General features: G+C 40.7%; 1 protein-coding gene across 3 annotated transcripts in view; it reads right to left on the minus strand.

Annotated features, from left to right (window-relative positions):
• Window positions 1-25513, minus strand: part of vps13a (vacuolar protein sorting 13 homolog A) — a 36318-nt gene that overhangs the window by 6230 nt on the left and 4575 nt on the right. For 2 of the 3 annotated variants that reach the window (XM_034596436.1, XM_034596437.1), the window contains exons 9-67: window positions 25228-25308; window positions 24925-24982; window positions 24368-24495; window positions 24048-24154; window positions 23749-23920; window positions 22864-22926; window positions 22461-22593; window positions 22229-22323; window positions 21961-22103; window positions 20955-21156; window positions 20756-20870; window positions 20245-20381; window positions 19940-20072; window positions 19599-19716; window positions 19239-19383; window positions 18861-18972; window positions 18562-18737; window positions 18188-18344; window positions 17971-18050; window positions 17786-17845; window positions 17371-17557; window positions 17149-17265; window positions 16849-16952; window positions 16559-16726; window positions 16022-16329; window positions 15766-15913; window positions 14607-14778; window positions 14383-14507; window positions 14091-14260; window positions 13641-13897; window positions 13299-13474; window positions 12973-13116; window positions 12622-12831; window positions 12283-12426; window positions 12044-12145; window positions 11745-11894; window positions 11404-11662; window positions 10935-11095; window positions 10495-10598; window positions 10074-10386; window positions 9165-9301; window positions 7754-8048; window positions 7374-7478; window positions 7055-7201; window positions 6672-6803; window positions 6414-6547; window positions 4033-4165; window positions 3664-3721; window positions 3308-3479; window positions 2644-2797; window positions 2317-2463; window positions 2099-2180; window positions 1937-2006; window positions 1235-1349; window positions 1024-1137; window positions 754-899; window positions 546-627; window positions 326-439; window positions 99-174 (exon numbers count right to left, since the gene is read on the minus strand). In XM_034596436.1, coding sequence (XP_034452327.1) covers window positions 99-174; window positions 326-439; window positions 546-627; window positions 754-899; window positions 1024-1137; window positions 1235-1349; window positions 1937-2006; window positions 2099-2180; window positions 2317-2463; window positions 2644-2797; window positions 3308-3479; window positions 3664-3721; window positions 4033-4165; window positions 6414-6547; window positions 6672-6803; window positions 7055-7201; window positions 7374-7478; window positions 7754-8048; window positions 9165-9301; window positions 10074-10386; window positions 10495-10598; window positions 10935-11095; window positions 11404-11662; window positions 11745-11894; window positions 12044-12145; window positions 12283-12426; window positions 12622-12831; window positions 12973-13116; window positions 13299-13474; window positions 13641-13897; window positions 14091-14260; window positions 14383-14507; window positions 14607-14778; window positions 15766-15913; window positions 16022-16329; window positions 16559-16726; window positions 16849-16952; window positions 17149-17265; window positions 17371-17557; window positions 17786-17845; window positions 17971-18050; window positions 18188-18344; window positions 18562-18737; window positions 18861-18972; window positions 19239-19383; window positions 19599-19716; window positions 19940-20072; window positions 20245-20381; window positions 20756-20870; window positions 20955-21156; window positions 21961-22103; window positions 22229-22323; window positions 22461-22593; window positions 22864-22926; window positions 23749-23920; window positions 24048-24154; window positions 24368-24495; window positions 24925-24982; window positions 25228-25308 — 8347 coding nt within the window. Of the gene's footprint in view, window positions 1-98; window positions 175-325; window positions 440-545; window positions 628-753; window positions 900-1023; window positions 1138-1234; window positions 1350-1936; window positions 2007-2098; window positions 2181-2316; window positions 2464-2643; window positions 2798-3307; window positions 3480-3663; window positions 3722-4032; window positions 4166-5575; window positions 5645-6413; window positions 6548-6671; window positions 6804-7054; window positions 7202-7373; window positions 7479-7753; window positions 8049-9164; window positions 9302-10073; window positions 10387-10494; window positions 10599-10934; window positions 11096-11403; window positions 11663-11744; window positions 11895-12043; window positions 12146-12282; window positions 12427-12621; window positions 12832-12972; window positions 13117-13298; window positions 13475-13640; window positions 13898-14090; window positions 14261-14382; window positions 14508-14606; window positions 14779-15765; window positions 15914-16021; window positions 16330-16558; window positions 16727-16848; window positions 16953-17148; window positions 17266-17370; window positions 17558-17785; window positions 17846-17970; window positions 18051-18187; window positions 18345-18561; window positions 18738-18860; window positions 18973-19238; window positions 19384-19598; window positions 19717-19939; window positions 20073-20244; window positions 20382-20755; window positions 20871-20954; window positions 21157-21960; window positions 22104-22228; window positions 22324-22460; window positions 22594-22863; window positions 22927-23748; window positions 23921-24047; window positions 24155-24367; window positions 24496-24924; window positions 24983-25227; window positions 25309-25513 lie in introns of all 3 variants that reach the window. The other variant, XM_034596438.1, reaches the window with a different exon arrangement.

Below are 25513 nucleotides of genomic sequence, written 5' to 3' on the forward strand. Positions count from 1 at the left end.
AATAGAATAGAACCTATTCTACCCTTTTCTATATTCTACTAAATTGGATCACGTTCTATTGAACAGACATATAATATATAGATTAATTTGGTGCTTACCTACGGCTCCTCCCACCAGAGCCTTCACCCCAAGAGCCATTCCTTCAACAAACTCTTCTGGCCCCTGGATGGCTCCCTGGAAAACCCCAGACAAAACATTCAATAGGCTTTCAATAGCTGCTCACACACTTTAGATTCCGGAATGTGCTGAAGGTTTTATTATGATGTATAAATCCAACACTGATACAACATTTTACTGATGGTCTGCTGTTGCATCACATTATTACCTGATAGGGCTCGTAGAAGAAGGCCTCCACTCCCTCTGACAGTCCTCTGATCAGTCCAAAGGGGTTTCCAAGCACATCCAGGCCCAGCACTAACACATACATCTGTTTAATAGCCTGAAATACAGTAAATAGAAACCTGCGAGTCAGCGCCTGGTTTGCTGTGTTTTTTACACTGTACAGCTTAAAAAAAAAATCTTGCATGTGTGTCTGTGTGTGTTACCTGCTTGGAATAATGCCTGATGACCTCCCACTGTAGCTGCTGAGTGGTGCAAAACTGGAAGGTCAACTCAAAGAAGGCCAGCCTGAAATAAATGACATAAATCAGTCGAGTAGCACCATACTCCACCCACAGCGATCACACAAAAATAAACAAACACCACTGTGCACAATTCACGAGTTGTCTACTGGGCCTTCGAGTGCGTTCATACTTGAAGACCACATCTTGCACGTCGGTGAGCGTTGCTCCGATGCTCTTCAGCAGCAGGTTGAGGGACTGGACGGGGATGATTTCTGTATCTCTCTTCAACTTCATCCCGTCGTCTCCTCCTGTGCTCAGAGAGATACTCAGGTGCAGCTGCAAATACAAACACATCAGTAATCATGACTCATATATACCCTGTACCCGTGTCTTAAAAATAGATTATTATGTTGTTTTATTCATGCTTTAATTTGTTTTTCTTTTGAGAGAAGGCACATACCTTGATGGGGGAAATGTGGAAGTACTCGTAGAGGCTGATGGCAGAAGTGTCAGCAGCAGACACATGGTTCAGCTCTGTCTTGATATACTCTATGTCCTTCTCAAACAGCTCCACCTGGAGGAATAAAACAAGCAAAAATAAACGGGATCATGAATCTGAACCAAACACCAAAGCTACGGTAACTCTGAGGGTGTGAATGTGTGTATCTGACCTCTTGTTGTAAGGTCATGGTGCTGGCGTCCTCCGGGGTGAACATGTCCAGGATGGCATACAGGAAGCCCAGATCGAGCTTCAGATCCATCTCTTGAATCAGCACCTTGAAATACCTGTGGCGAACAGACACTTGAATCAGCACTTAGGAGCCAAACTGAGAAAACATTAAAGCTTTTCATATTAAATTAAAGGTTCAGTGTTTAGAATTTAGTGACATCTAGTGGTCTAAGCATGTTGCAGTATACCCCTGAATACCCCTCACATCCCCCTCCCCTTCTACACATGAAAGAGAACCTGTGGTATCCTTCAGTTGTCATAGAAACTCAAAAGGTGTTTAGTTTGTCCAGTTTGGACGACTGTGAAAAACATGGCGGCCTCTGTAGAGAGGACCCACTCCTGATGTAAATATAAAGCATTTAAATACAAAGGATCCATTCTAGGGTAAAGAAAACAACAATTCATACAATTTAGATGAAACACACTAGTGAAAACATCACTAAGATGATTTAATATTAAATTTCTGCCAATAGATCCCTTTCATGTAAATCTTACACACTGGACCTTTAATTCAGGAAGAGAGATTTTGTCTTTCCTGCTAAAACTGAATGAAACATAGAAAAGCAGCTTAACATGGAAACAAAAATAAGAAAAAGTGCATCATGAGGAGGGATGAGAAAAGAATCAAGGTGTAAACTTTTACTTGATGCGAGAGATGTCAGAGTGACCTGCTGTTCTGGTCACAATGCTGATATCAGTCAGAGGTTTGGGCTCTGTAAGAAAAAATAAAAATAAAATCACAGTACAGACAAAAACACTGAAGCACATGTAATCCCAATTAAACATACAAGACAGATTTACAGACCTGCGTCCATGGTGATAGACTTCGGCAGCTTTACAGGGTAGAAAACGTAGGGGAAGATGGCTCCTGGCAGCTGATTCTGAATCTGTACGAGGAAAGGACGCACATGTAAAACTGTTGTATGGAAGGAATGAAGAGCAGGCAATGATATGTAGGATCTTAGTGGAGGTAACAAATAAATTTAAGACAAAAAAAAAAAAAGAAACTATCGTCGTCTTCACCTGAATGCGGTGGATTTGGACTCGGTAAGCGCTCTGTCGTGGCGAGACGCTGTACTCCACCTTCACCCCAGGCAGGAAGTGCCTCCTGAGGGGAGCGTCACACGGCTGCAGCATCCGCATGTCCATGCCATTGGGAGTAAAGGACACCTGGAAGTTACAAACACCGCAAACATTAACCATTAGGCTGCAACAAAATACTATTTTCATTATAAATTCAAACCTACACAGGTTACATGAAATTGTTTTTAGAAAATGTCCAAATTGTATCTATTTTTTTTTTACAACATCAAATCAGGTATATTTGATATGGAGTATTTCGGGAGTAACCTGGAAGTTGTTTTCCAGGTCGACGATGGCATGGTCTACAGGAGCAGATTCCATGTAAATTTTGAAGCGGTTCTCCAACATCTCAGCTTCTTTAGTGCTTAGAGTCTTCCACCGACTTTTTTTCTTTGGCTTCATCTCCCACACAACGTCAGAGCTACGACAAGAGACAAGAAAGAGCCCAAAAAATCATGCAAGTAGCCTACTATGTTTAAAATGTTAGTATTATATTTGTTAACTACAGGTAATAAGTTCTATTGCTATGATGAAATTCCACTGCAACAATCATTTCACACAACAGCCTCCCCTGATATCAGCAGATCTTCAAATTATATGACCTTTCATTTTAATTTTGTTATTCCTGTATACATTAAAATAAAATGTATATTTTGTATTTTGCACAAGCAGAAAAAAAACACAAAAAGTTTACAGATTTATAATTTCAATCTAAATATTTAGGCTGATGATGAAATTTCTTCTGAGCGTCTGGATGAAGCGCAACGGAAAATCAGAAAGCCATGTTGACTTGTGATTTACAAAACACACAACGTTGTACAACATCACTTTTTACTTGCATGGTAGGGAGCCATGGTCATGAGATGAAACCTGCCCTATATGATCCAGTCTATACATGTTTGAATGTGTACATATGTTGCTGGTTCTCTACCTCGTGATCCCAATAAAGGAGACCTCCTGGCTGCTGCTGTTGTTGACCAGAGACACGCCCATGTTCTTCAGCGACAGGATGATCTCCTGTTCGGCCAGCTGCGCCTTCTCACTCTCACAGAGCAGCTTGAAGATGCGTCGTTCCTCCGTGAACAGCATAACACGCTGGAGACCTTTGGATCGACAACAATCACAAACCATACTGATTTAACACTTTATTTCTCTCAAAGGTAAATCCTTGCTGTCATAAACTGCATTTTTGACATCGTTTGAACTGATTATACGACTGTGTAAAGCTAATTTACAGAGTGCATGTAAGAGGCCTGGGAATCTAATTTCAAGCTTCTTGTACTTTACCTTCATAGAAGGACATCACAAACAGTTTCCCGTCGTTGTTCATGTCCTCACGCAGATCCTACAGGAGCAAGAAAAACAGAATAAAACAAACACTGTTTAAACAAACATCTCTGTTATTCACATTTTCAGTGTGTGTTTAAATCGGAAAGTGTGCTTGGTTTTTATTATGCAAAAGATTATCACTTGGTCAGAAAATTGGATAGAAATACTTCATATGATTACAATCACATCACCATAATGTTTTAACGCTAAAAGCTGACTGATTCCTGCAGACAGAGACAAAAGCAGCTTTAGTTTTGACAATGTACTATTTTTATACGTCTTGAATGTAACTACGGCAAAAACATTATTGTGGCTCAGGTATTGTACCTCTTCACTCTTCAGCTTCCCACTGTAGGTGCCACACTTCCAGCACAGCTCTCGGGACCCGGTGGGTTCGGCCCAGGTGTAGTGCACAGTTCTCCCAGGCTCCAGCTCCTCCTGTTCTGTCATTTTCTGAGAGCTGCATGCACACGAAACCCACCCAGACACACACAAAATAAATACCAGCAACAATTGTTGTAAAAAAGTACTGTAAAAATATTCCACAGATTCGAAATGGCAGAGAGCAAATAATGAGAAGCTGACAATGGTAAAGGTCAACAGTAAAACAGGTAGAACAGAGCCCAGCCACCGAGAATCTACCACCACAACAACCAACCAATCCAAAGTACCCGTCTGACAGAGAGCGCACAAACAAGTTCCATGAACAGACGGAAACATGAGAGAGTATGACAGCACAACGGCCAAACACCCAAAAGTCCCCAATACCTCTCCTGAGGAGATAAGGTCGGATTAAGCATCTTCACAAAGTTTCTGAACTTTTCGGACGAGACAGAGCAGAAATGAGAGGATGAAATACACAACGAGAGGAGGAAGCCGTAACCTATGGATGGAGATGGAAAATCGGAGAATAATAGTCCACACCACAGAACTACTGGAAGAAGCAGGAGTTGTAATTCCTTTGGCAGAATCCCATCCAGTCAGCAGCTTTCAAAACTAGTCTTTCTACAAGAACACTTGATAAGAGACTGAAGGAACAGAATAATAAATGAGTAAATGTCTAACCTGCTCCTTGTCTTCTACTCCAATGATCCATAAACATTTTAGATCCGAATAAAAACCATATAAATAAAACAAATGTGCAAACATATCAAAATGCAATATTGACATCACAAAATAATGTGATAGAATTTATAATGAGGCAGACGCACTATTTATATCTCATTGGCAAGGCGAGGAGCAGATTACACAAAACCCAATCAGAACAGAAGTAGTCTTCTTCTACTTATCTTTACCTGCGCTCTGGTGACCACATTCTGCACTCAAGTGACTGTGACATTAGCCTTTTAATAATAATAATGAATCCACTGTGTATGTGCTACACTGAGTGTGCGTCTCTCTGCTCTTGCTGTTGAGCAGCGTTTTTCATGCTACTCTTCCTTCTTCAACCTGGTGTCATCCTCGGCTTCATCGCTCATTTTGTAAAAGCTCATCCATTGTTTTAAATAACTTCATGTACTGTGTATTTTAATCTCTTTACTTTTACTCTACATTTGATAGATTGATTTCTTTAGTGACTTGTATGGCTTATCCTCTTTTTCTGATTTGTAATTACTATCATTTTCAGTCTCACTTTTTGCTTCCAGTAAAAATCTGCTGCCGTCTTTAACCTATAATTAGAAGTCTAAATCCTTCCAATTACAGTCTTAAATCATTCTGCACCTTCAGAAAGTGCAACAGCAATAAATGAAAAATGTGTGCAACACTTCTAGTCTCTTTCGTTATCCCCTCGCATTCCTATTTCCTATTTCCTATCTCTTGAGTTCAGATTGCGTCAGAAGAGTTTTTCCCCCCTTTCACTTTTTTCTACCTGTCCTCCTCCCTTGAGAAGGAGAGATCTAGCACCTCGTCAGCCACCCACTGGGTTTCTTCCAGGTTGCTGCATGACCAACAACACACAAACATTAATCTCCATTGGCAAGAACAAACACTGTTGGCTCTTAACTGAAAAGGCTGCTGCAACAAGAGAGAAGAGTAATTTTCAAATATGCAAAACATATCTCACTAAAATGGAAACTTTAAAATGCTGTTAATAAAGTGAATAATATGACAAGTAAACTTCATTTAGAAACAAAAACTGCAAAGAAATAAAAAATGAGCCGAAAACAAATAAAAAATATTTCACAGAAACTGAATGAATGGGTGCAGCACAGTGAGCAAAACATCAGACTTTAATTTTTCAAAGATTTTCTTTTCTTCTTCATCTTAACGTGAGTGTGACACATTGACAACACAGTTCAAATGAAACCTGGGCCACTTTGAAAGCACATTTACAGACAAAATGTCCACTGCAGAGACCTGGTAAAATGATGATATAAAGCAATAAGAAATGTTATGCAAAGAATGTATTAGACTAACTTCAACCAAAGGCGATATCAAACGTTCCCATGGTTTTTGTATCTATTTAGCTTTACCAAAATAAAGTATATGTTATCAATCCGTCCATGATTTTTGGGGTATTTTTGTGCATTTATTAAACAGGGTCAGTGAAGAGAAGAGAGTTGGGAAATGACCAGCAGCAAATGGTTCAGCTTGTGTGGAATCCAAATGAGGACTCACTGCTCAGGGCATGTGGTGTGCGCCCTAACTATTTATGACCCTACTGCTCTTACTGCTCCTTGTGACTGTCCCCCTTGCTGTTCACTCACCTCTGATAAAACTGAAGAGTCTGGTCTGTGGTGTGGTTGATGATGAGGAAGGGGGCCGCGCCATCGTGATACTCTGAGAAGCGGATTATGGCCGCGTGTTCTGATAGGTTCACATCAACAATGATCCCACCCATCTACAGAACAGGAAGCAATATTATACATTAACTATTTTTTGTTTAAAATAGTACATCCTATAAAAAAAACAAAAACATGATGCACACACGAACATTATCCCTGTGCACGTGCGTTTCTACTTACAGCGTTTTCCAGGTGCAGCAGGAGACAGTTCTCTGGTCGTGTGAAGTCAATTGTCCGAGGAGGCGATGAACATCCTTCTACTTTGATCTTCAGCCGCTTGGTGTCATTCTCCGGCCAGAAAGGAATGGCTGACTAAATGTAGAATAAAAAATTGCTTGTCATATTTCACATATTTTTCTCAGATGTATATTTTTTTGTTAAATTTTAATATTTAATATATGTGACAGGACCAAATGTGATGTTGTGGTAATAATTTGCTGCTGCCAGGGTGAATTTTTTACTTTATCTCAGTCCAGTATAATTCACTGAGCTGTAAAACCTGTGGAATGAGAAAAAAATACATGTACAAGGAAAAACATGTAAATATTTGGTTTAGTTCTGACCTGCTCTGGTTGAGCCTCAGTCCAGTTCTCCTGCCCATGCTCACATATGAAGACGCTGTGCTTGGTCCTGTTGACCAGCATGTAAAAGGGCACAAAGCTCACGATGCGTGTGAGACTGAAACTGCTCGCATCAATCTTCACACCAACCTGAGGTCAGACAAACGTCACACAAATTCAACAGAGGATAATCGTGAACTTCTTCAGCAACACATCATGTCGTAGTTACACAGTAAAGTCCGACCAATGGCTCTGTAAGTTATGGAACAGTACTTGCAAAAGAGTTTAACCTTGAATATTGACGTCTTTGGGAAAATCTTACCAGGTAATCTTTGTATCTGCCTTTACATTTCACATCTCCATGGCTACCAACTGTATCCAGGGAGAAATCGTCAGATGCTTCGCTGTCTGAGATCATAAGGCGGACCTGAGGAATGAAAAGAATCACAGTCATGTACAGTCAAAAATTACAGAAGTTATTCATTTTGTACTGTATACAAATCTCAGTATTCCAGTAGAAAGAAACACTGACTTCAAGTTGGCTTCAATATAATATTACCTTTTAGCAAAACTTGTTAAAATATAAAACAAATAAAAGTTTGAAGATTAAGAAATTGTATTGAAAATGGGACCAAATATACATTAACCAAATTTATCCCTTTTAGTAACCAAGACTTGAGGTAAAACATCATTTCTCTTTACCTTATTGTTTTTCAGGAAGTACCGAGGCTTGAATGAGAAGAGCAGGGGCATGTCGTAGTCCAGGGGGTGTTTACGGTGGATGTCATCAGCCTTATACTGCAGTAACCTTCCCGTATTGTTCACCATCCAATACGGTGAGTGGATGGCAATCACTGTCTGCCCCAGGTCATATTTAACATGCACGGCTATGTCTAACTCCGCCCTCTTCCACTCGCCCCCTTCACCATAATCCTCGTCATCCTCTCGTAGCGACTGGAACACGATGAAGGTGATCTCCTCCTGGTCACTCTTGAGACTGTATGACAGGAAAGATCGTGTAGTTAGGAAATGTGTTGAAGATGGTAAACAAAGAGGGGTGATTTCATATCTGTTCTCTGTGTGAGGATGGAATAAAAAAAAAATCTGGGAACTATGACCCCCTCCAATAACTTATGTTAATTATGACCAGGAGTTAAATTTCAGTCAAGACCACTTTCTACAAAATGTATTTGACTGCAATAATTGCTCTGTGGCTCTGTTCTGGAACCTCCCTATCCTTCGGTGAGCCCTCATGGAACGTGAGGCAAGGAGAGCAGCAGCTGTACGACCCTAGGGCTGTCACTTTTTCTAAAAATCAAGCTGGAACAAATTTGACATGACACACAGGTCAGATGAGGATGAACACTTGACGTTGCTCCTCTTGTCTGTGGTGCCTCCTCTGCTGCCTCACTTGAGTGGAAAGCTAGCAGGTGAGCCCATAGGTTGCATGGTGCGAAGTCGACAAACAGCCTTATCATGTTTGTCCCATTGCTGTCGACAGTGTAAAACGCCAAACACTTCCACAAGCTGCTTCTTAGATGCTTTGGTGTCATGATTGTCTGCTCAGGACGACTTTTCGTAGCAAAACAACTTAGCTCAAGAGGGCATGCCATAGGTCTAGCTGATAGTGAACGCCCTCTGTTGGATCATGAGCAAACTCCTTCAGATGGTCTCATGCGCTTCTAGATTGAATATTTTGAAATCAAACAGGCCATTGCACCTCGAATATGAACTTTTCCCCTGAAGTTCGAATGAATGTTCGAATTTCGTAGGAAAGGTGACCCAAGGCACAGAAAGAGCAGGCAACAATGCAACATATGACATTGATTAGGTCAGATTCAGTATGTAAAGGAGGTGCTGGGGGGGAGGTGGGTTGCGAAGTGGCTTTGCATTGGAAGTAAGAAGCAACTTAAATAGAGTGCACAGTATAAGCTTTGCCAATTGAAAGCAGTGGAGATGATCAGCTGATGTGGGCTGGAATAGAAACCTGCTGCTGTCAGCCGACGTACTGGATTGTGAGTGAGCTTGACGTCATGACCTTCCTGAACTAACGCTTGGCTCAATTGATGATCAGAAAGTAAAATAGTCATCTGGAATGAGACTGAAGACAGACCTGTACTCAGAGGACCAATCCTGAGCAAAGTAGTTCAGCAGGCGGAGACTGAGTTTAGACCGGTTGATGACGGCGGTTTGAAGCTGGGCAGAGTAGCCTGGGTCCAGAGTGGCTTCAGGAGCAGAATCTCCACTGTCCTGTTGAGCAGCAGCCAGAGAGGGTCACTGAGTGCAACACTGAATCTGTGCTATTTGATTTTAATATTAGATCTTAATCTTGTTTTTGACCACACACATTAACAACCACTGTAATAATATGTATAATATACTGTCGACTCATCTAAATAAACTGAGCACCGTTTGCAAATTTAAACTTTTGCATGTTTTAACTGTTTCATAAACATAACTGTTGACCATTTTTCAAAATATGTCTTATTTCTAAACAAAATTTCCATATGAGAGCTGCTCAGTAAGGCAGCTTTGACCAGGCATTTTAAAGATGCTACAGCAGTTACTGAATGATCTAACACCCATTATCTGACAGAGATCTTCTTAACAGCTCTGCTTTCACCAGCTGTGTTGTTAAATATATGTTTGAAGATCAACACTAAGCAAATATGGATGCTGTGAAATTGATTTAGTTGTGTCTAAAAAATATGAATATGTTGCTGTTGGTCAGCCAGTATAAGGATAAGGATCCCACTTTCAAATTCATTACTTCCACTGTGATGGAATACTTACTCTGAACCAACTTGAATATAGCAGATTGACCAGTCTCTGACATTAGATTTGTATACTGTTAATAAATTACAGTATAATAAACCACTGCCTGAACACCTTGGAAAACAGCACTTGAGTTGGTGCAATTTAGGCCTAACATAATTTATAAATACTTAATGACATAAAAGGGATGTTGCGGGTAAATAGGTCATTGTAAAGAACGTGAATGCAAAAATTAGTCAGTTCCTACCAGCAGGTCGTAGGCGAGGGGATACGGCAGCAGGTTGTGCAGGAGGATGGAAGGCCACAGGTGGAGCACGAAGGGCACGTCGAAGTTCTCCCCGATACTACCTGTGTGTTTGAATGTCACGGCATCCTTTAATGGCACAATGTTGACCGTCATCACACCACCCTGGTTTCCACGCAGACAGCAGGTCTGCTGGAGGCGTGTCTCAGGCTGCTGTTTGCTGACATCCTCATAACTAAAGCCCTCTGAGCACTCATACTGCGCAACCTGATCTTCAGTGTCCTCCTCCGTTATTGGCTGAAGGCTCAGCTCGGACCTGAGGGGGGCAGCAAAGACTTAATATGAGTGGAGGAGTGTGTAGTAGAGAAAGAGAGGAAGAAAAAGGGATTGTAATGTTCAGGCTTGTTTATGTGTTTGCCCTCACCTATAGGAGTCCAGAGGCACACAGAACTCTTCAGTAGGAAGAGCAGTACCCAGACACGTTGATCCTTCAAACACTTTGAATGGTATTGTGAAATGATTGATAATCTGCAGGACAGGAAAGAAAAATACTTAAGACCTCATCTGTATTCCTACTATATTTTAAAACACAAAGAAATGCATCTTGAGGCTGCTGCTAATTTCCATTTCTTTTTAATTGAAACTGGAAGGAAGTAACAGTAATTTTGATATACAGTGATTGCAGCCTCTTATAGCCTTATAGGAACCGCCTGATAAATTGACACGGGTAAATATTTAATAAGCAATAATCGCGGGAGATCCTCTTGAACAAAGAGGCTTCTTTAAACTATTTCAACCATGCAAATATTTACAAGATAGATAAAAATAACTATTTAAATGAGTATAAGATAATGAGTAACGTACCTGGAAAGGCGAACGGATCTTTATATATTTGCTTCCCTCCACGGAGTAAATTTGACAGACCAGGAAACGAGTGACTCCAGAATCTTTGTGCATTACACTGTACATTCCTCTGCCCACTTTGATCATGGGGATCACACTGGCTGAGGTGTGGCCCACCGGAGCTGGAGAAAGAAAAGAAAATAAGAGCAATTAGTACATACATTTTATTTTGACATTTTCCTTACATTAGATGAACATCAAGAAGAAATAGAGAAGAGAGGGTTAAGTTAAGTCAAGTTGACAGCTCAGTTTGCATCAGTGGTTTCTAACTTTAGAGGTATATTGGTTTAAGAGAGTATGATCTCCATTAACAGATTCTACATGAAAATTTGCAGAATTTGTAGGCAAATCTGTGGACTCGATAACAGAAACTAGTCACTAGTCGAAAACTTTTGTAATTCAGTATAACGGTGTACAAAGTTTCACTTACTGGGTTGTATGAAATAGTCCTTTTCACTCAGGGAGATCATGGCTGAGAACTGGTCACAGTCTGTTGTGGTTGAATAGTCCATCCCAAGTGTTTGCCCATTCTGCAGCTCCACGGTGCAGTCATCACCCTGCTCGCCGATGGGGCGAAACATCTCACTGTAGCAGAGTGACACCGGCAGGCCCAGGCGGTTTTTTACCACAAACGGGGCTTCATCCTTCTGGAAGATCTCATCTGTTTGTTTGGCAGCTTCTGCAAATGCCTGAAGAAAGACAAGAATGTGAAAGTTATGGATGGCCACGCTCATCCTTAAGATCTTCTGTCTAAATGAGCCCTGTTCTTACCATCCCCAGGTTGCTCAGCATTGCCAGTCCACACTTAGTGAGCGTGATGTTGAGCTGGTCTTTACTACTGATGTTGATGACTGTCTTATAGTCTGGAACATTGTAATCCACTTCATCTGATAGTGTGTACTTCACTGGCTTCTTCTTCATCTGGTGGAAGGATAAGACAGAAACACTTAGTAACACTGTGAGAGTGTGTGTGTGTGTGTGTGTGTGTGTGTGTGTGTGTGTGTGTGTGTGTGTGTGTGTGTGTGTGTGTGTGTGTGTGTGTGTGTGTGTGTGTGTGTGTATCTCAGTACCTTCAGTTCAAGTCTCCATGATCTGAATCCATCTCTTGTCTCATCTTCTAAAGGCTCCAGTAGCGGTTCCCACACTCCCATCACTTCATTGAAATAGTGAACCTAAAGCAAAACACAATACAAGAATTAACATAAATAGATATAAACACAAACAGTGGTGCAGGTGTATATTTCGGAGTGTAGGATCATGGTTGGAGTAAATTTTCTACTGTATACAGGTCTTTACTTGTGTGTATTACCTCCATGTTGAGCGCGCTGCGCAGGTTAATGAGAGTGGACCAGTCGGTAACATCTCCATCGAAGGATGACTTGGCCAGGAGCATGGGGATGGTGCGATGTCCTACGCCAGCTTCCAGAGTGAGACAGATTGATTCGATGGACACCTACAGGGATGGATAACCAATGAAATGATACACCCTATTCTGCTACATCAAAATGAACAAAACTCAATAGGGTTTGTGATATAAAAAAGGGACCAACCTTAATAAATAAAAACTAAAATAATCATAACTAACTATATTATAGCATACAATCACTCAGTGCAGTGTCATCAGTACAGCCACAATGCAGCTAAATACCTTTAATGACTCTCCCTTTGGTATCAGTGGGACCAGTGACCTTGTGTCTTCGTCCCCCTCCTCGTCTAGGAACCAGAGCTTGAGCTCCTTCCAGCCTCGTTTCTCCCACAGGTCAACAGGAACAGGACTATCCAGCTCCTCAGGGGCTTCTACTGTGGGAGTCAGTGCCGTCTGGATGGTGATTACTGTGTTGATGATGATTGGAGAGACCTGTGCAGATAGAAATATAGTTAACTTTTAAGGCGATTTTCGTAGCTACATTTCTATGCCTATTTATATAAATTCGAAACAACATAAATGATACAACATAATCTCTCATTTCCCTGATTTTAATATTAATACAACACCTACCTTCAGTGTGAGAGCATTGATGGAGACCACCATCGCCTGAGGGCCGGTTGGAGACTGAGAACTACTATATAAAACTTGACACGGGTGCAGCACTGTTGTCACATTGTTCTTCCTCTTCTCAGCCATGAAGGGACACGCCACCACCTACAATAACAACCAGAAACCAAACAAAGCTTTTTATACTGTAATATTGTTGCATGCAAGATCATTTTTTTAACTCTTTCAATAGTCAGTCAAATCAAATAAAGATGATTTGTAGAGCAACGTCTCAGAGACAATTCCTACTGCTGTTTTTTTCAAAGTTACATTCAAAGGACCATACAAACCTTGAGGTCCTTGATGATAGCAGTCATACTGGATCCCTCTGCACCACTTTTCATTACTAGTTCGCACTCCGTGGTCATCACCAGGGCGGGGGCGTCCGCACGCGTCAGGTCAGCCACAAACACAATCTCCGGGTTTCGCACCAGAACGTTCATCTCCGTCTTTGACACCACGGCAGCTGACAGCAGCAGAGTATCAGAGGAGAATGTCAGTTCAGGTTTTATGACATCAGTGTGCAACTTATGATTATATTTAATTCTTTGTTTGCTAACATTTATAACTTTTATAACTGTTATAATTCACAGTATACACCCAATTACGCTGAAACTGTTAATGTAACTCACGGGACTCTTTAGAAGTGACAGAGGAGTTAATATTCTTTTTATCTCCTGCTCCAGGGCTGCTCTTGTGTTGGGGCACTTGAGCAAAACCCTGCTGGCTGGCCTTGAGAAAGATATCTGCCACAGTGAGCAGGAACTCCATGCTGGCACACAAGTACACGTCCTGCACCAACGTGTCCAATATGGTGCCTTCACGGCCTTGACGATAGTTCACCTCCACCATCATGTTCTGTTCTGCACCCGGACGCATCGCCATCATTCTGGGAGGGAACAGAGAAGTGCTGTTAGTGAAGAATAAGAAGAAATCCCAGTATAATCCTCTCCTCTAACATTGTGTAGATCAGCGGAGCAACAGAGAAGCAACAGCACCCTCTGCTAAAAACACCAACCTTCTAAATATTACAATTCAAAAATAAAAAGCAATTAAAGTAAAGCAAGGTGGGTATTTAGTACCTTGAAGTAACCATCTTGACTTGGGGTCTCTTGTCATCAAGAAGGCAGGCAGCGAGACGGACTGAGGCTTTCATGGAGCTGTCGGAGAACATGTGAACGGAGGTGGAGATGGTGTCCAGACTAAATTCGGCCAGCTTCAGCCCTTCGTCGTGCGAGTCCAACAGCTGTAACTACAGAACGACACAGAGTCTTGGAAAATGAAGGTGGTAAAGTCTAATTTCATACAACTGCTATCAGTTGTTCTTGCATTTCTGTGTGTCTTAGTGTGTGTGTGTGTGTGTTGTTGCATTACCTCATTCCCATTAGGGCTGAACACCACCAGCGTCATGGAGTCAAACTTGAAGTCCAACTTGAGTGTGCTCTTCAGCTTGCTGTTTTTCTGGGTCTCCACAACAGCAGCTGTCACCACCATGTTATCTGTAGTGAAGTTGCACAGAGAATAGGCAAAAAAAATTACAATAGTTTAATAATATTTCCAGACCAGTTTCACAATCCTGCACAACCACAACTCCTTACTGCTGGCTTGTCCAGTGGTGCCAGAGCCCTGGGACCCTTTGTTGGATATAGAATCGGAGGAGGGGTCAGTGTTGGGTGGAGAGATCGGTGGTGGAACAGCATCTGACTTCTCTGACAGGTTCTCACTCAGAGTCCTGAGGACCACGGTCATGTCATCCTGGCTGAGGATCAGCTGTTGGGAGAAGAACACAAAATAAGATACAAATAGACTTGATTTAGTTTCTCACTGAAAGCCTCTGCTTACTCTTGTGTCCAACTATCTGAAAACAAATAGTCTATTACTGATAAAATCTTAATAAAGCCCATCTGTGCATTACCATGGAGGTTATGTTTTCGCCCCAGTCTGTGGGTTTGTTTGTTTGTTTGATTGTTTGTTTGTCAGCATGATTACATAAAAACTACTGAACAGATTACCAGGAAACTTGGTGGAAGGACGGGGTATGAACTGAGATAAAATTTTGGCATGAATCCAGGTTCATTTCTTTTTCCAATATCTTTAACATTGCAAGAATTTTTTGTGACATTATCACCTGTTTCCCAGGGAATAATTTATGGATCTCAATGAAAAAAAAAACCCTTCAGGCATATGTAAGGGACCAATATCTACAGCCCCTTTTCCACTGGTCAATAACCCCACTAACATCCACTGACATCTGGCTTCTGTCTGCAATTGGAATTGATTAAATGCATTCACTCCCGGGTCAAATTAATCTTTAGTACACACAGGCTTTAATCAACTCCGACTCCAAACAGCAGTAATGGAAACGTACCACCCAGCTGAAAGTGAACATTTTGAAAGACATGGGATGAAAGATCAACCTCAATTTTTGGTGTGTTCATGACATCGAACACGACGCACCAGGGGAGAAGAAATTGAAAGGCAAACTCCTCTACTGGCGATTGGAAAGGAGTCAATCAACTTTTCAGCATTTTTTACCCATGTTTAAAAAACCTGGTCAAAGTGATGTACATGAATGTTTGAATTTAAGGGGACTGTTGGGCCTTGGTGGTGGAATTAATCAAATAAGGAGTAATCTATTAAACTTCCAACCAAACAAAAAAATGATTAAATGACATAAAATGCACAGATAAAAATATAACTTATAAACACCAGCACAGATGTGATAAACCCCTCATCCAACCATTTAGAACTACTTACACTCATGGGCTTTAGATGAGCAGTGATCCCTATGTCAGGTATGCTGTGGTACCAGTTGGATGAAAGATTTCTCTGGACTTCCAAGTCCAAGCTGACTGGCTTCAGCAGTTGAGTTTCTCCCTCAAACCCTTCATTTACGTATGTGGTCCTGGAAAAAAACAAAACAATAACATAGCACAGTTGTTACAGAAGTTATCAAGAGAATATCATATTACTGTAAATCCAACTCAAGTCCTAAAAATAACTTGACTCTGACCTGTACATCTTGAGGTCAGTCAGCCTCACAGTCATTATATCCACGACAGGAGGGATATTAGCATCACTTTTAAATGGCTGCTTGGAAAAACAGTTCTTGACAGACAGCAGACCAAGATCAGCTACAATGACATTGGTGGAAGAGGAGGACTGGGGGAGGAAGATGACAGGTGCATTGAAGTGGACGTCCAGAGCGATTCGAGTGCTTCGCTCTGCCAGCCCCTTCACACCCGATGCTGCCTTTTCTGCAGCCTGGACCGTCACCTCAGCCAGGGCCTCTTTGGCCTCCTGGAAGTTATTGATGAATGCCTGGGAAAAAGAAAGAATGGAGGAGTTGAAGAATAGAAAACAGTGTGTAAGAGATTCATTAACAGGGGTTGGGAGCAAGAAAAAGAAAAGAAAAAATATCAATCAATATGTACGAATCATTCGGTCAGATATTGAAATCCAGTAGCATGATAATCCTTCACTTGTGATCTGAACATTCAAATAAACTGTTACATTTTTTGGGGATTATATTGTGATGTGTGATTCTTACCAATATGGAAGAGACAAACTTGTTGAGGAAGATGACCTGGATGCATCCCACAGTCAGTGTGACAGAGGTGTCAACTTTAGACATGTCCAGATACGCATCACCTTCTGTCGCATCTGTGTAGTTCACCATGCGGAAGGCAAACACTTCCTCGTCTGCTATAGACACAGCCTAAGTCATGAGAGACAACATTTCAGAAAAAAACTGACAGTTATGTAGGTGCCAGAAAGTAAATGAGCTAATCTAGATTATGGTAGACTCTGTTTTAGAATAAAGGCTACTTGTGATTGTACCTTCTTGTAAAAGGGATCTTTGTCACAGTCTAGGATCACAATGCTCTTCAGGTTGGCCAGAATCTCCATCTCCTTCTTCCTCATCAGAACCTCCGAAACCAGACCTGGATGATTGAGAACGTGAGACAATGAGTAAGCGGATCAGAGAGGTTGCATCATAGGACAACTTTAAATAAAAGTACTTTAGGCAAGCTGAAAAAAGCTTTTAAAAGTTTTAACACAAGCAAAATCGTGAAAGATACATTGGAGATTGGAGTCTCAATTTAACATCTCCTGCGTTATATCACAACATTTCCATACCCTCGATACTAATCTCAGAGATTCTGGCTTTCTGTCCTCTGATGAAAACTTTTAGACAGCGGAGATCAGCTCTGATATGAAGATTCACTACATCTGCAAACTTTGACTTCTTTGGATCTGTGAAAAACAGAAAGAAAAGGTGAATAAATAGAGACAGGAAATGAATATAACAGATGACAAATAGCTTTTGAATGTGACATGTAATGACTCTCTGAAACTTACTTTTTTTCTTGGCGACAGTAGCTTCCTCCTTCTTTTCTCCCTCCTTCTCTCCTTCTACCTCATCTTCCTCTGGGATGATGGGTAGCTCCTCCTTCTTCGTGGGCGGAGGCAGGAGGTTGTTGAGGAAGTTCATGGTATTGAGTAGAGCCTCCGTATGTAGATGAACATCAAGGGAGGAAAACGTCCCCTGATGGGAAAGACAATGTTACATTTACATTCTGTTTTTGTTATTGTTAATTATTAAATGATATACAGAACATAAAGATACGTTTTGTTTCAGATATGGTATTTGCATTATGTTCCAGCATTTTCTGGTTAATAGTGAATCCAACATAAATATGTCCAACATTACTCAGAAAAGAATAACATAGACAAATCTAAGGGTAGGTTACTGGTTAATTAACATTTCTCTCACCTTGATGAGCTGCTCCGTATTATTGTGTAGAGACTTGAACTCAGGACCATTTTTGTCAGCCTAGATGAGACATGTCGATGAGAAAGCCATTTAGCTTTAGGAAAACAGTCATTCAGGGTACTGACAATATCTTCCGATAAATAAATCTATCTGAAATGTAATTCAATGTACAGTGTCACACGTACTTTGATATACTCCAGGGTGAGCAGGTCCTCCTCAGTGTTGTCCAGAGTGGTTATCAGCTGAACCTGCTCATCTTCAGAATCTACACAAACAGGAAACACGTGAAAACATGACGAGTAACAACTGAAGCCAAGACTCTCTGGAATGTTAATTATTGCTTGTAAACACCAACATATATCCAATATATGAATAATGAACAACTTATGCTGAACGCCTCACCCATATATTCAGGACACTTGAGGCAGATCTCTCGAAGGTATGTATTGGATGTCATGTCAAAGGTGCACAGTTTCAGCTCAGTGCCCAGACCATCTATGTCCAAATGGAGCACTGTGACCTCCTGATCACCAGACAGGCGGCACAACTGAACGGAGAACTGGAGGAACAAAGAGCACAAAGAGATAAAGAACGAGAATAAAGGAAAACTATATCGTACTTATGGAAATGAGAAAATTAAAAAGGGTACAAGAATACAAATAAATTACTTTTAAAGAGAATGAAATACCACAGATCCTAAACAACAAATCAACTGAATCCAATAAAATGTGTATATGAAATCTTGGATATTAAAGAGTTAAAAAAACTCTCTGTACCTCACTAATTTCAAACTTCAGGAAGAAGTCTGTCATATTCTTCGGAGCGTCGTCCTTGAACAGACTTTTTCTTTTGTTTAAGTCTGCATAGCGCAGCGGCATGGGATTGTCTGAGAAGAACGATTTATCGCCAATGGGAGAGCTGGGAGCATCGTAGAACAAATCTTCCTCTGACCCTAAGAAGTGATAAACACAAACACACACACACACACACACACACACACAATGATCCATCTGTCATACTGTAGGTACACACCCAGACTGTTATCAGGTGTTAAGCCTCAAGATCTGTTTCTCACCCAAAGACGTGATGCTGATGGTTTCACATGACTCAAAGATGAGTGAGGAGCGCTGGTCAGCTAAGTTCAGAAGTCTTCTGGGAGTGAGCTGGGGTGTGTACGACGGCTTTGGCTAGGGAGGAAATAAAATCAAAACATGAGCGACACCAATAAACAACTTATTAACTCAGTGAATGTATGAAAATCAGACAATGTTGTTATTAAAGTACTGTCTTCATCAGTTAATATTCATCTCATTTAATTTCCACAGAGAACAACAACAAATTGTATTATATTCCTACATTTTGGCCAAAACAGTTCGGTTTTGTTTAGCTATTCTATTTCGCTGATTTATCTGATCCCCACAATATGTACTTTGTGGTCATTTGCTGTTCTTGCCTTTGGAGTGCAGGGCGGACCAGTGCCGTGCCCAGCAGGTCTGCTCTCAGGTAGTGGGATACTTTCAACCAGCTCCAGAACACTTCGTAGTTTAACATCAGAAATACGAAGAGACAGCAGAGGAAGCTCTCCAGATATCTTATACCTGGAACACACGAAAACACAAAGATGCACAAACCAACCTACAAACTTTCACTTTAAACTCAATCCTTAATCTCTGGCCATAATATTTACTATTCAAGGATCCAATTAACTGAAGAAAAAAAATTGTGTACGTCACTGTTCACTCAGCTGACTATTGGAACTTGCAGTGCAGGTTTGCCGTATTTGCTGTTTGCAAAAGAAAACACACACACTTACTTTGCCATGCGGTAGTCTTTGACAACCATCGCCCTGCTGAAATCCATTGTTAGATCCACAGGTTCTAGGATGTGAAGCGGTGACCGTTTCTGCTTACGGGCCTTTTTCCAGTCACCATCTATCAAACACAGATAAAGTTTTACATTATATATGTATTCTACACACACAAAAGCAATTTATATATGTATGAGGAAAACCTTTCCTTAAATCCACGTATCTTCGATACCTTGTGATGTAACTGTATTATTTTCAACACGGCAACAAGAGTTAATTATTTTCTCTGTAGAAATTGTTTTGTGCTATATAAAAGGTATGAACAATACAAGCTCTGGTGTTTTTACCTGGTTTGCTATAAAGGAACTGCAGGCTACTAAGTTGTATGTCAAAGCTGTCGTATGCTCTGGACATGATGTCTTCAATGTTGCTGGAGCACACGGACAGCTGAGGTAGATGCTTCCTGCTTTGACTCAACATCTGGAAAGACAACAACATTCAGGTTTTTACTGAACTCTAAAACATCCAAATGAAGCTACAGAAAAAAAGCTTTTCTTTTCAGTGTCTCTTCTGGGAAACTACAAATAATCATTTTTATTTACTCCATAGTTGAAGTAAGGCCACTTTAGATTTTTTACAAAAATGTCCTGACCTGGAAATGACCAAGATCCAACAGCATGATGTTCTGGGTGCCGTTGTAAAAGCCTGTTTGTGGAATGATGACGTAGGAGGCCATCAAGTTCACATTCAGGTCGAGAACCTTCTGTGTTTCGATCACATACATGAGACCTACAAAAACAAATATCGATTGTAGCCAAAAGATACAAGAATAAATAAAAGATCAGCTTTGTTATCAATCACAGTATGTTTTTCACTGTAAAATATTATCAATATAATAATAATTGCCAAATACACCCAAAGTTAATTGTATGATTGTAAAAAAAAAAAAAATTCTCAAGAAACAATCAAAGTCAAGAAAATAAACAAGAAAACCACAATCCAAATAACTCAGTGGCTGAGACATGCAGAGTGTGTATAAGCACATGAAAGAATGAAAAGAACCCAGTGAAAACAGAAACTAAGGGACCATCAGAGAGTTGAGACCAGGCTTGAAATCAACCCCAGACCTTCAGTGCATGTTTGAAAGTGTTTGTGCGACTGACCAGTGGCTGTGCGATCTCTAAACTGCTCCAGTTTCATCAGGGTGGCGTTAGTGAGCTCATCCAGCTGCAGGTCGTCAGGGGGCATGAAGAACGCTGCCATGCTGTTCACGGTTATCTGCACATGAGCAGAGAATGAATTCGATAGGTGCCTTGTGTTATCATGTTCATGAAAATTTGCACACTGACCGAAACCACTCACTGCATCATAGATGATTTCCAGGGGTTGTGATTCTACATGAAGCCGCTGGTTAGCGGTCTCATCCAGGGGGTTGGTTTCAAACAGGAAACAGAGAAGCGGGGTCCCTGTTCCTGTTGCTGCCTTCCTTGATGAAAGGAGGGTAGGTGCAGGCCGGTTACTGGCCAGGCCAGTGACCTCAAACAAACTGAGCTGGGCTGAGATTCTGATTGAAACAAAACCAAACAAAAAACAGGGAAGATAACAACAAGTCAGTATCTCCCATGCCATGATTCTTAGGCGTTTTAAAACTGCATTTTAAAACGAAAACGATCTCGGTCCATATCATGTGACCATCCTTGACACTGGGCATGTGCGGGCCTGTGTAAACAGGTATCAGATTGTCTAACATGCAGCCGGTTGCACACTTACAGCATAACCAAGAAACAACAATGGTGAAATGTTAGAAGAAGGATCTCTTTTCTGGGACCAACCACAAGGTAGAACTGCAAGTGTTTTCAACATTTTAATTTTTTAATCTGAACATTAATTTCTGGTAATCGAGTAGTGACTGATAAGAACCAATCAGAAAGTGAATGTGTGTAACTGCGTCCGGACAACAATGCTGTGCCAGAGTCTCTGTTTAAGGCATTTGAGTAATGTGGAGGACAGGATATGTCTGTATATGTAACAACGGTAATGCATTTTTAAACTGAAACATATTTGTGTGAATGTAGGATGAGATATATATTAAATTAGGGCTGGGTTTAAAAAATTGTATTTTCTGATTAAAATCTTCATTTAAATGATCAGATATCTATTGGCAACAATAAATAATAATATTTGGTTGTCACTATGGTCCACCGCTGCACAATGATCAGCTTCAGGGCAGAAGCAGCGATTTGATTTGTATTGTGCCGATATTTTTTTTTCTAATTAAATCATGTGTATTTGCACTCGGAATTAAACTAAAGTGTTTATACTGATAAAATCATGGTAGACACCGACAAAAAAATAAGTTTTGACAAACTTGATGGCTTGTGCTCCAGGTCTCTGTGCGAGTGTGGACTGGAGCTCTCCCACAGTCAGTCTGAGGATCTCATTTCTGTCCTTGTTGTCTTTGATGGACAAAGTCAACTTCTCCATGTGGAAGTTGACCTTCATGTCCTCAAACTATGAAAAATGACAACATGGTACATAATCAAATCAAATCTGTATCAATCTTGGTCTCAGTAGTTGTTTAAAACAGAATTGTACCATTAGTTGACAGATAGTTTGCAGAGAGTGACGTGACTCACATTCTTTGGCAGGTTGGGATTAGTGGCAATCTCACTGTATCCAATGGCAGTGTATAGTTTGGCTTTTTCAGCAGAGGTTAACAGCTCATCAAAACCTGAATGACAGGTAACATAGCATTAGCAAACATTACAGGCTGTTACTGTGTTACTGTAGTATGCGCTCTTGATCTGGTCCTGTGCATACTATCTTTAATGTACAGTATGTGTCCAATATTCATTTTGTATATCCTACCTCCAGACTTGACATCTTTTGCTTGTGCATCAGCCTCTCCGCCCCAATTCCACATCCAGCCGAGCCAACCCTGAGACTCCTCCTCCTCCATCTTCAGCCCTGGACGGTAAATACGGAGGCCTAGCTTGCTTGCCTGAGGAAGAAGAACAAAAAAGACAAAACAGAGTTAAAAAAAAAAACAGCCAGGAGATGCAACTTTCTACACTAACCACACATCTTGAGAGAGCATTGTACTGTGTATGATTTATGTTATCTTAAATCCAGGGGTGTATGGAAAATTATCTACCAGTTTGTTTCTGTTTAATTTTGGGGATATAACAATGAGTCTATCATTAACAATGGAGCTAAACATCAAGTCTTTGTGAGTTTACAAAGTGCAGATACCCACTATAAGTGATCTTACCTCCATTTCCGCCTGCTGTCTGGCCAGCGTGATGTTAAAAATATCCAAGGTTTTCTCAGGCTCCTGAGAACAGAGAGACAACGTAACACGATTAGAGCTTTTAGCAGCATCTTTCTGCTCTTTGCAGGAACCCATCAATTACTTAATGTCCATGATCAATCTCATCAGGAAAAGATAATGCGTACAGAGCTGAGGAGAGACAGTGGAAAAACACTTCATCTGAAATATTAAAGATGGCTTAAGATTTAATGGTGTATTTCTCTAAATTACAACATTCATCTCCAATGCAATCAATCCCTCTACAGGTTGGAGCACTGGATATGTAAGTAAGTCATGAGGAGGGAGAAAGAGTAAATGTATTCCTGAATAGATCCTGAGTAGGTAATAACTTTATAATCAACTATGTGCATATCATATTACCTTTACAGTCCATGCAGGCAATAATGTACTGTAGTAGAGTAGGTATTTGTCAGTGTACAGTCGAGTAGAAACAACTCGCAGTAGTATCCCATCAAAAAGAATAAACAAATAGAGAGAAATGTTTTAACTCCATCTCTCCTGTCTAATTACTTTGACTTCTGCACCTAACCACATAAAAATATATGAATAGGAAAATTACAGATAATATTGGTATATGGAAGCAATATAATAATTGTATCTATTTGGAATCAATGTAGGAAATTAAGTTGGAAATGGGGCATCACAATTTATTTGACAGTGGGAGGAGATGTATTGTCTTTGGCTGGCCATTGCTTTGCAGTTGCAAGGCTACTACCTCCAACCATGTGTCTTTACACATTGTAACTACTATATTCATCCCTTTCTAACTCCCAACGCCCCTTCAAATCGCCTTCATCAGCTCGGTTCACTTTAGCCTTGTCCCACCTCTAGTTGTTTGAGCAGCTCCTCGCTGGGTTTCTTGCTGGTGATCTTTGTCTTGTAGAGCTCTCTGTATTGTTTCACCGTCTGTCGGTGACAGTGAATGTGCTGCCATGACCACATCTGAAGACGAGGCCTCACATCTACCTCCAGGACGCTTGTGATCACATACTTCCACCTACAAGGGAAGCATCATACAAACTTACAGTAAACTTAACAATGTCCAATACTAAAGAGCAAGAAATGGAGGTTAATTATCTTTTGACTTTAAAAATCTAAATCAATATGTGGATGTGCTTTCTAACCATATGTGGGCGTTCTTGAAAACATGGAGCTCGGGTCTGTACTTCCTGTACGGCAGGTTCCGGGACATCAGATCCACTGAGCCCAGTAACTCCAAGATGCTAATGTACTGGAAAGAGAGGAAGTCGACAATTACTCAGCATCACAGTGATTACTGACAGTAGTGCAGATATCATCACTGAACAACTCATTCTTTCCCTCTTTGCACTTTCCAGCTTATTCCTCTTTAACATAATTTCTCTTCCTCTCCCTTAAAAAAAACCTTCATTTTAACCAGGCTCTTACATAGACAATGTTATAAACAATACCCACAGACACATACCTGTGGTCTGTTGAGCTCAATGGCCACCTCACTGAGATTGACTATCAGGTCCAACTTAGGAGAGGTGAAGTCCACGTCTGACCTGGGATTCATCCGTAGTTTAGCATCCGCTGAGATGGGACGAAAAACTGTGGACCAGCGACAAGAAATATAATTTTTTGTTTGTACCTGGTTGTGTGCTTGTATGAAACATTGGACCTGTATTTAAAATCAAAAGTATTTAAAAATGTTGATTATGTTTTCCTGTTAGCAAGGTCAATCTTTTAAGAATCTTTGAGCTTGAGCGCACATCTGAAAGAAAATCTGTTGAGATGCGCCGAAAATCTGGTGAAAACTGTTGGTGTGTGATTCACACTTTTTTTTTGAGGCCATTAGTGTGCCGGAGCAAAATATTACATTCCAAATACCAGTTCATACATATGCTAAAAAAATAATTCATACATGTCAAGTTATATGTGGCTTTAGGCAGGCTTCATTAGGTCATCTTGACATTTTCTAAGTAATCCTATTAACTAATAGTATAAAAATATGAATAAAGGAGACAGCGGGACACCTACTGAAGTCATGGCTGACAGGAGCATAGCTCTGGTTTTCCATGCTGCTCTGGAGACATTGCTATAAAAAGACAAGAGAAGAGAAGTTTGCATTGACAGCGTGTGGAAGTAAACCCTCACAACACTACATTTATAAATCTTCTACCCATTAGGGCTACTCTTGAAAGAGACTAAACTGTAGGATCGTTCTGTGTGCTCACAGTAATGAGGCTGTTTCTCAGTGTAGAGGGAATAGGACAGATAATGGCAGCCTGAATCCAGGCTGGTGGAGACAAGGTGCAACACTGTAATGACAGGGTGACTCACCAAGGCCTCCTCTGCAGTGTGATTGGAGAAGAGTGTTGAGTTAACATTCCAGTAGGCAAACAAGCTGTCTAATCGAATCAACTGAGAAGAAGGAAAACACAAAGCAATTAGCATGGGGACAAAGCAGAGCTGGCACTGTACACTGATTTCTACATTTTGGACCATGGCCAAAAGATAGGTCAGGATGAAATATAATGAGTTCCCAGCACAAAAACATTTCACAGAACCAAACTGACTGGTTCAATTACACAAAGAGTTTTTTTATAAGTAAAGTAACTTTCTGTTG

Source organism: Hippoglossus hippoglossus, chromosome 9 (assembly GCF_009819705.1).
Source record: "Hippoglossus hippoglossus isolate fHipHip1 chromosome 9, fHipHip1.pri, whole genome shotgun sequence".
NCBI classification, from domain to species: Eukaryota; Metazoa; Chordata; class Actinopteri; order Pleuronectiformes; family Pleuronectidae; genus Hippoglossus; species Hippoglossus hippoglossus.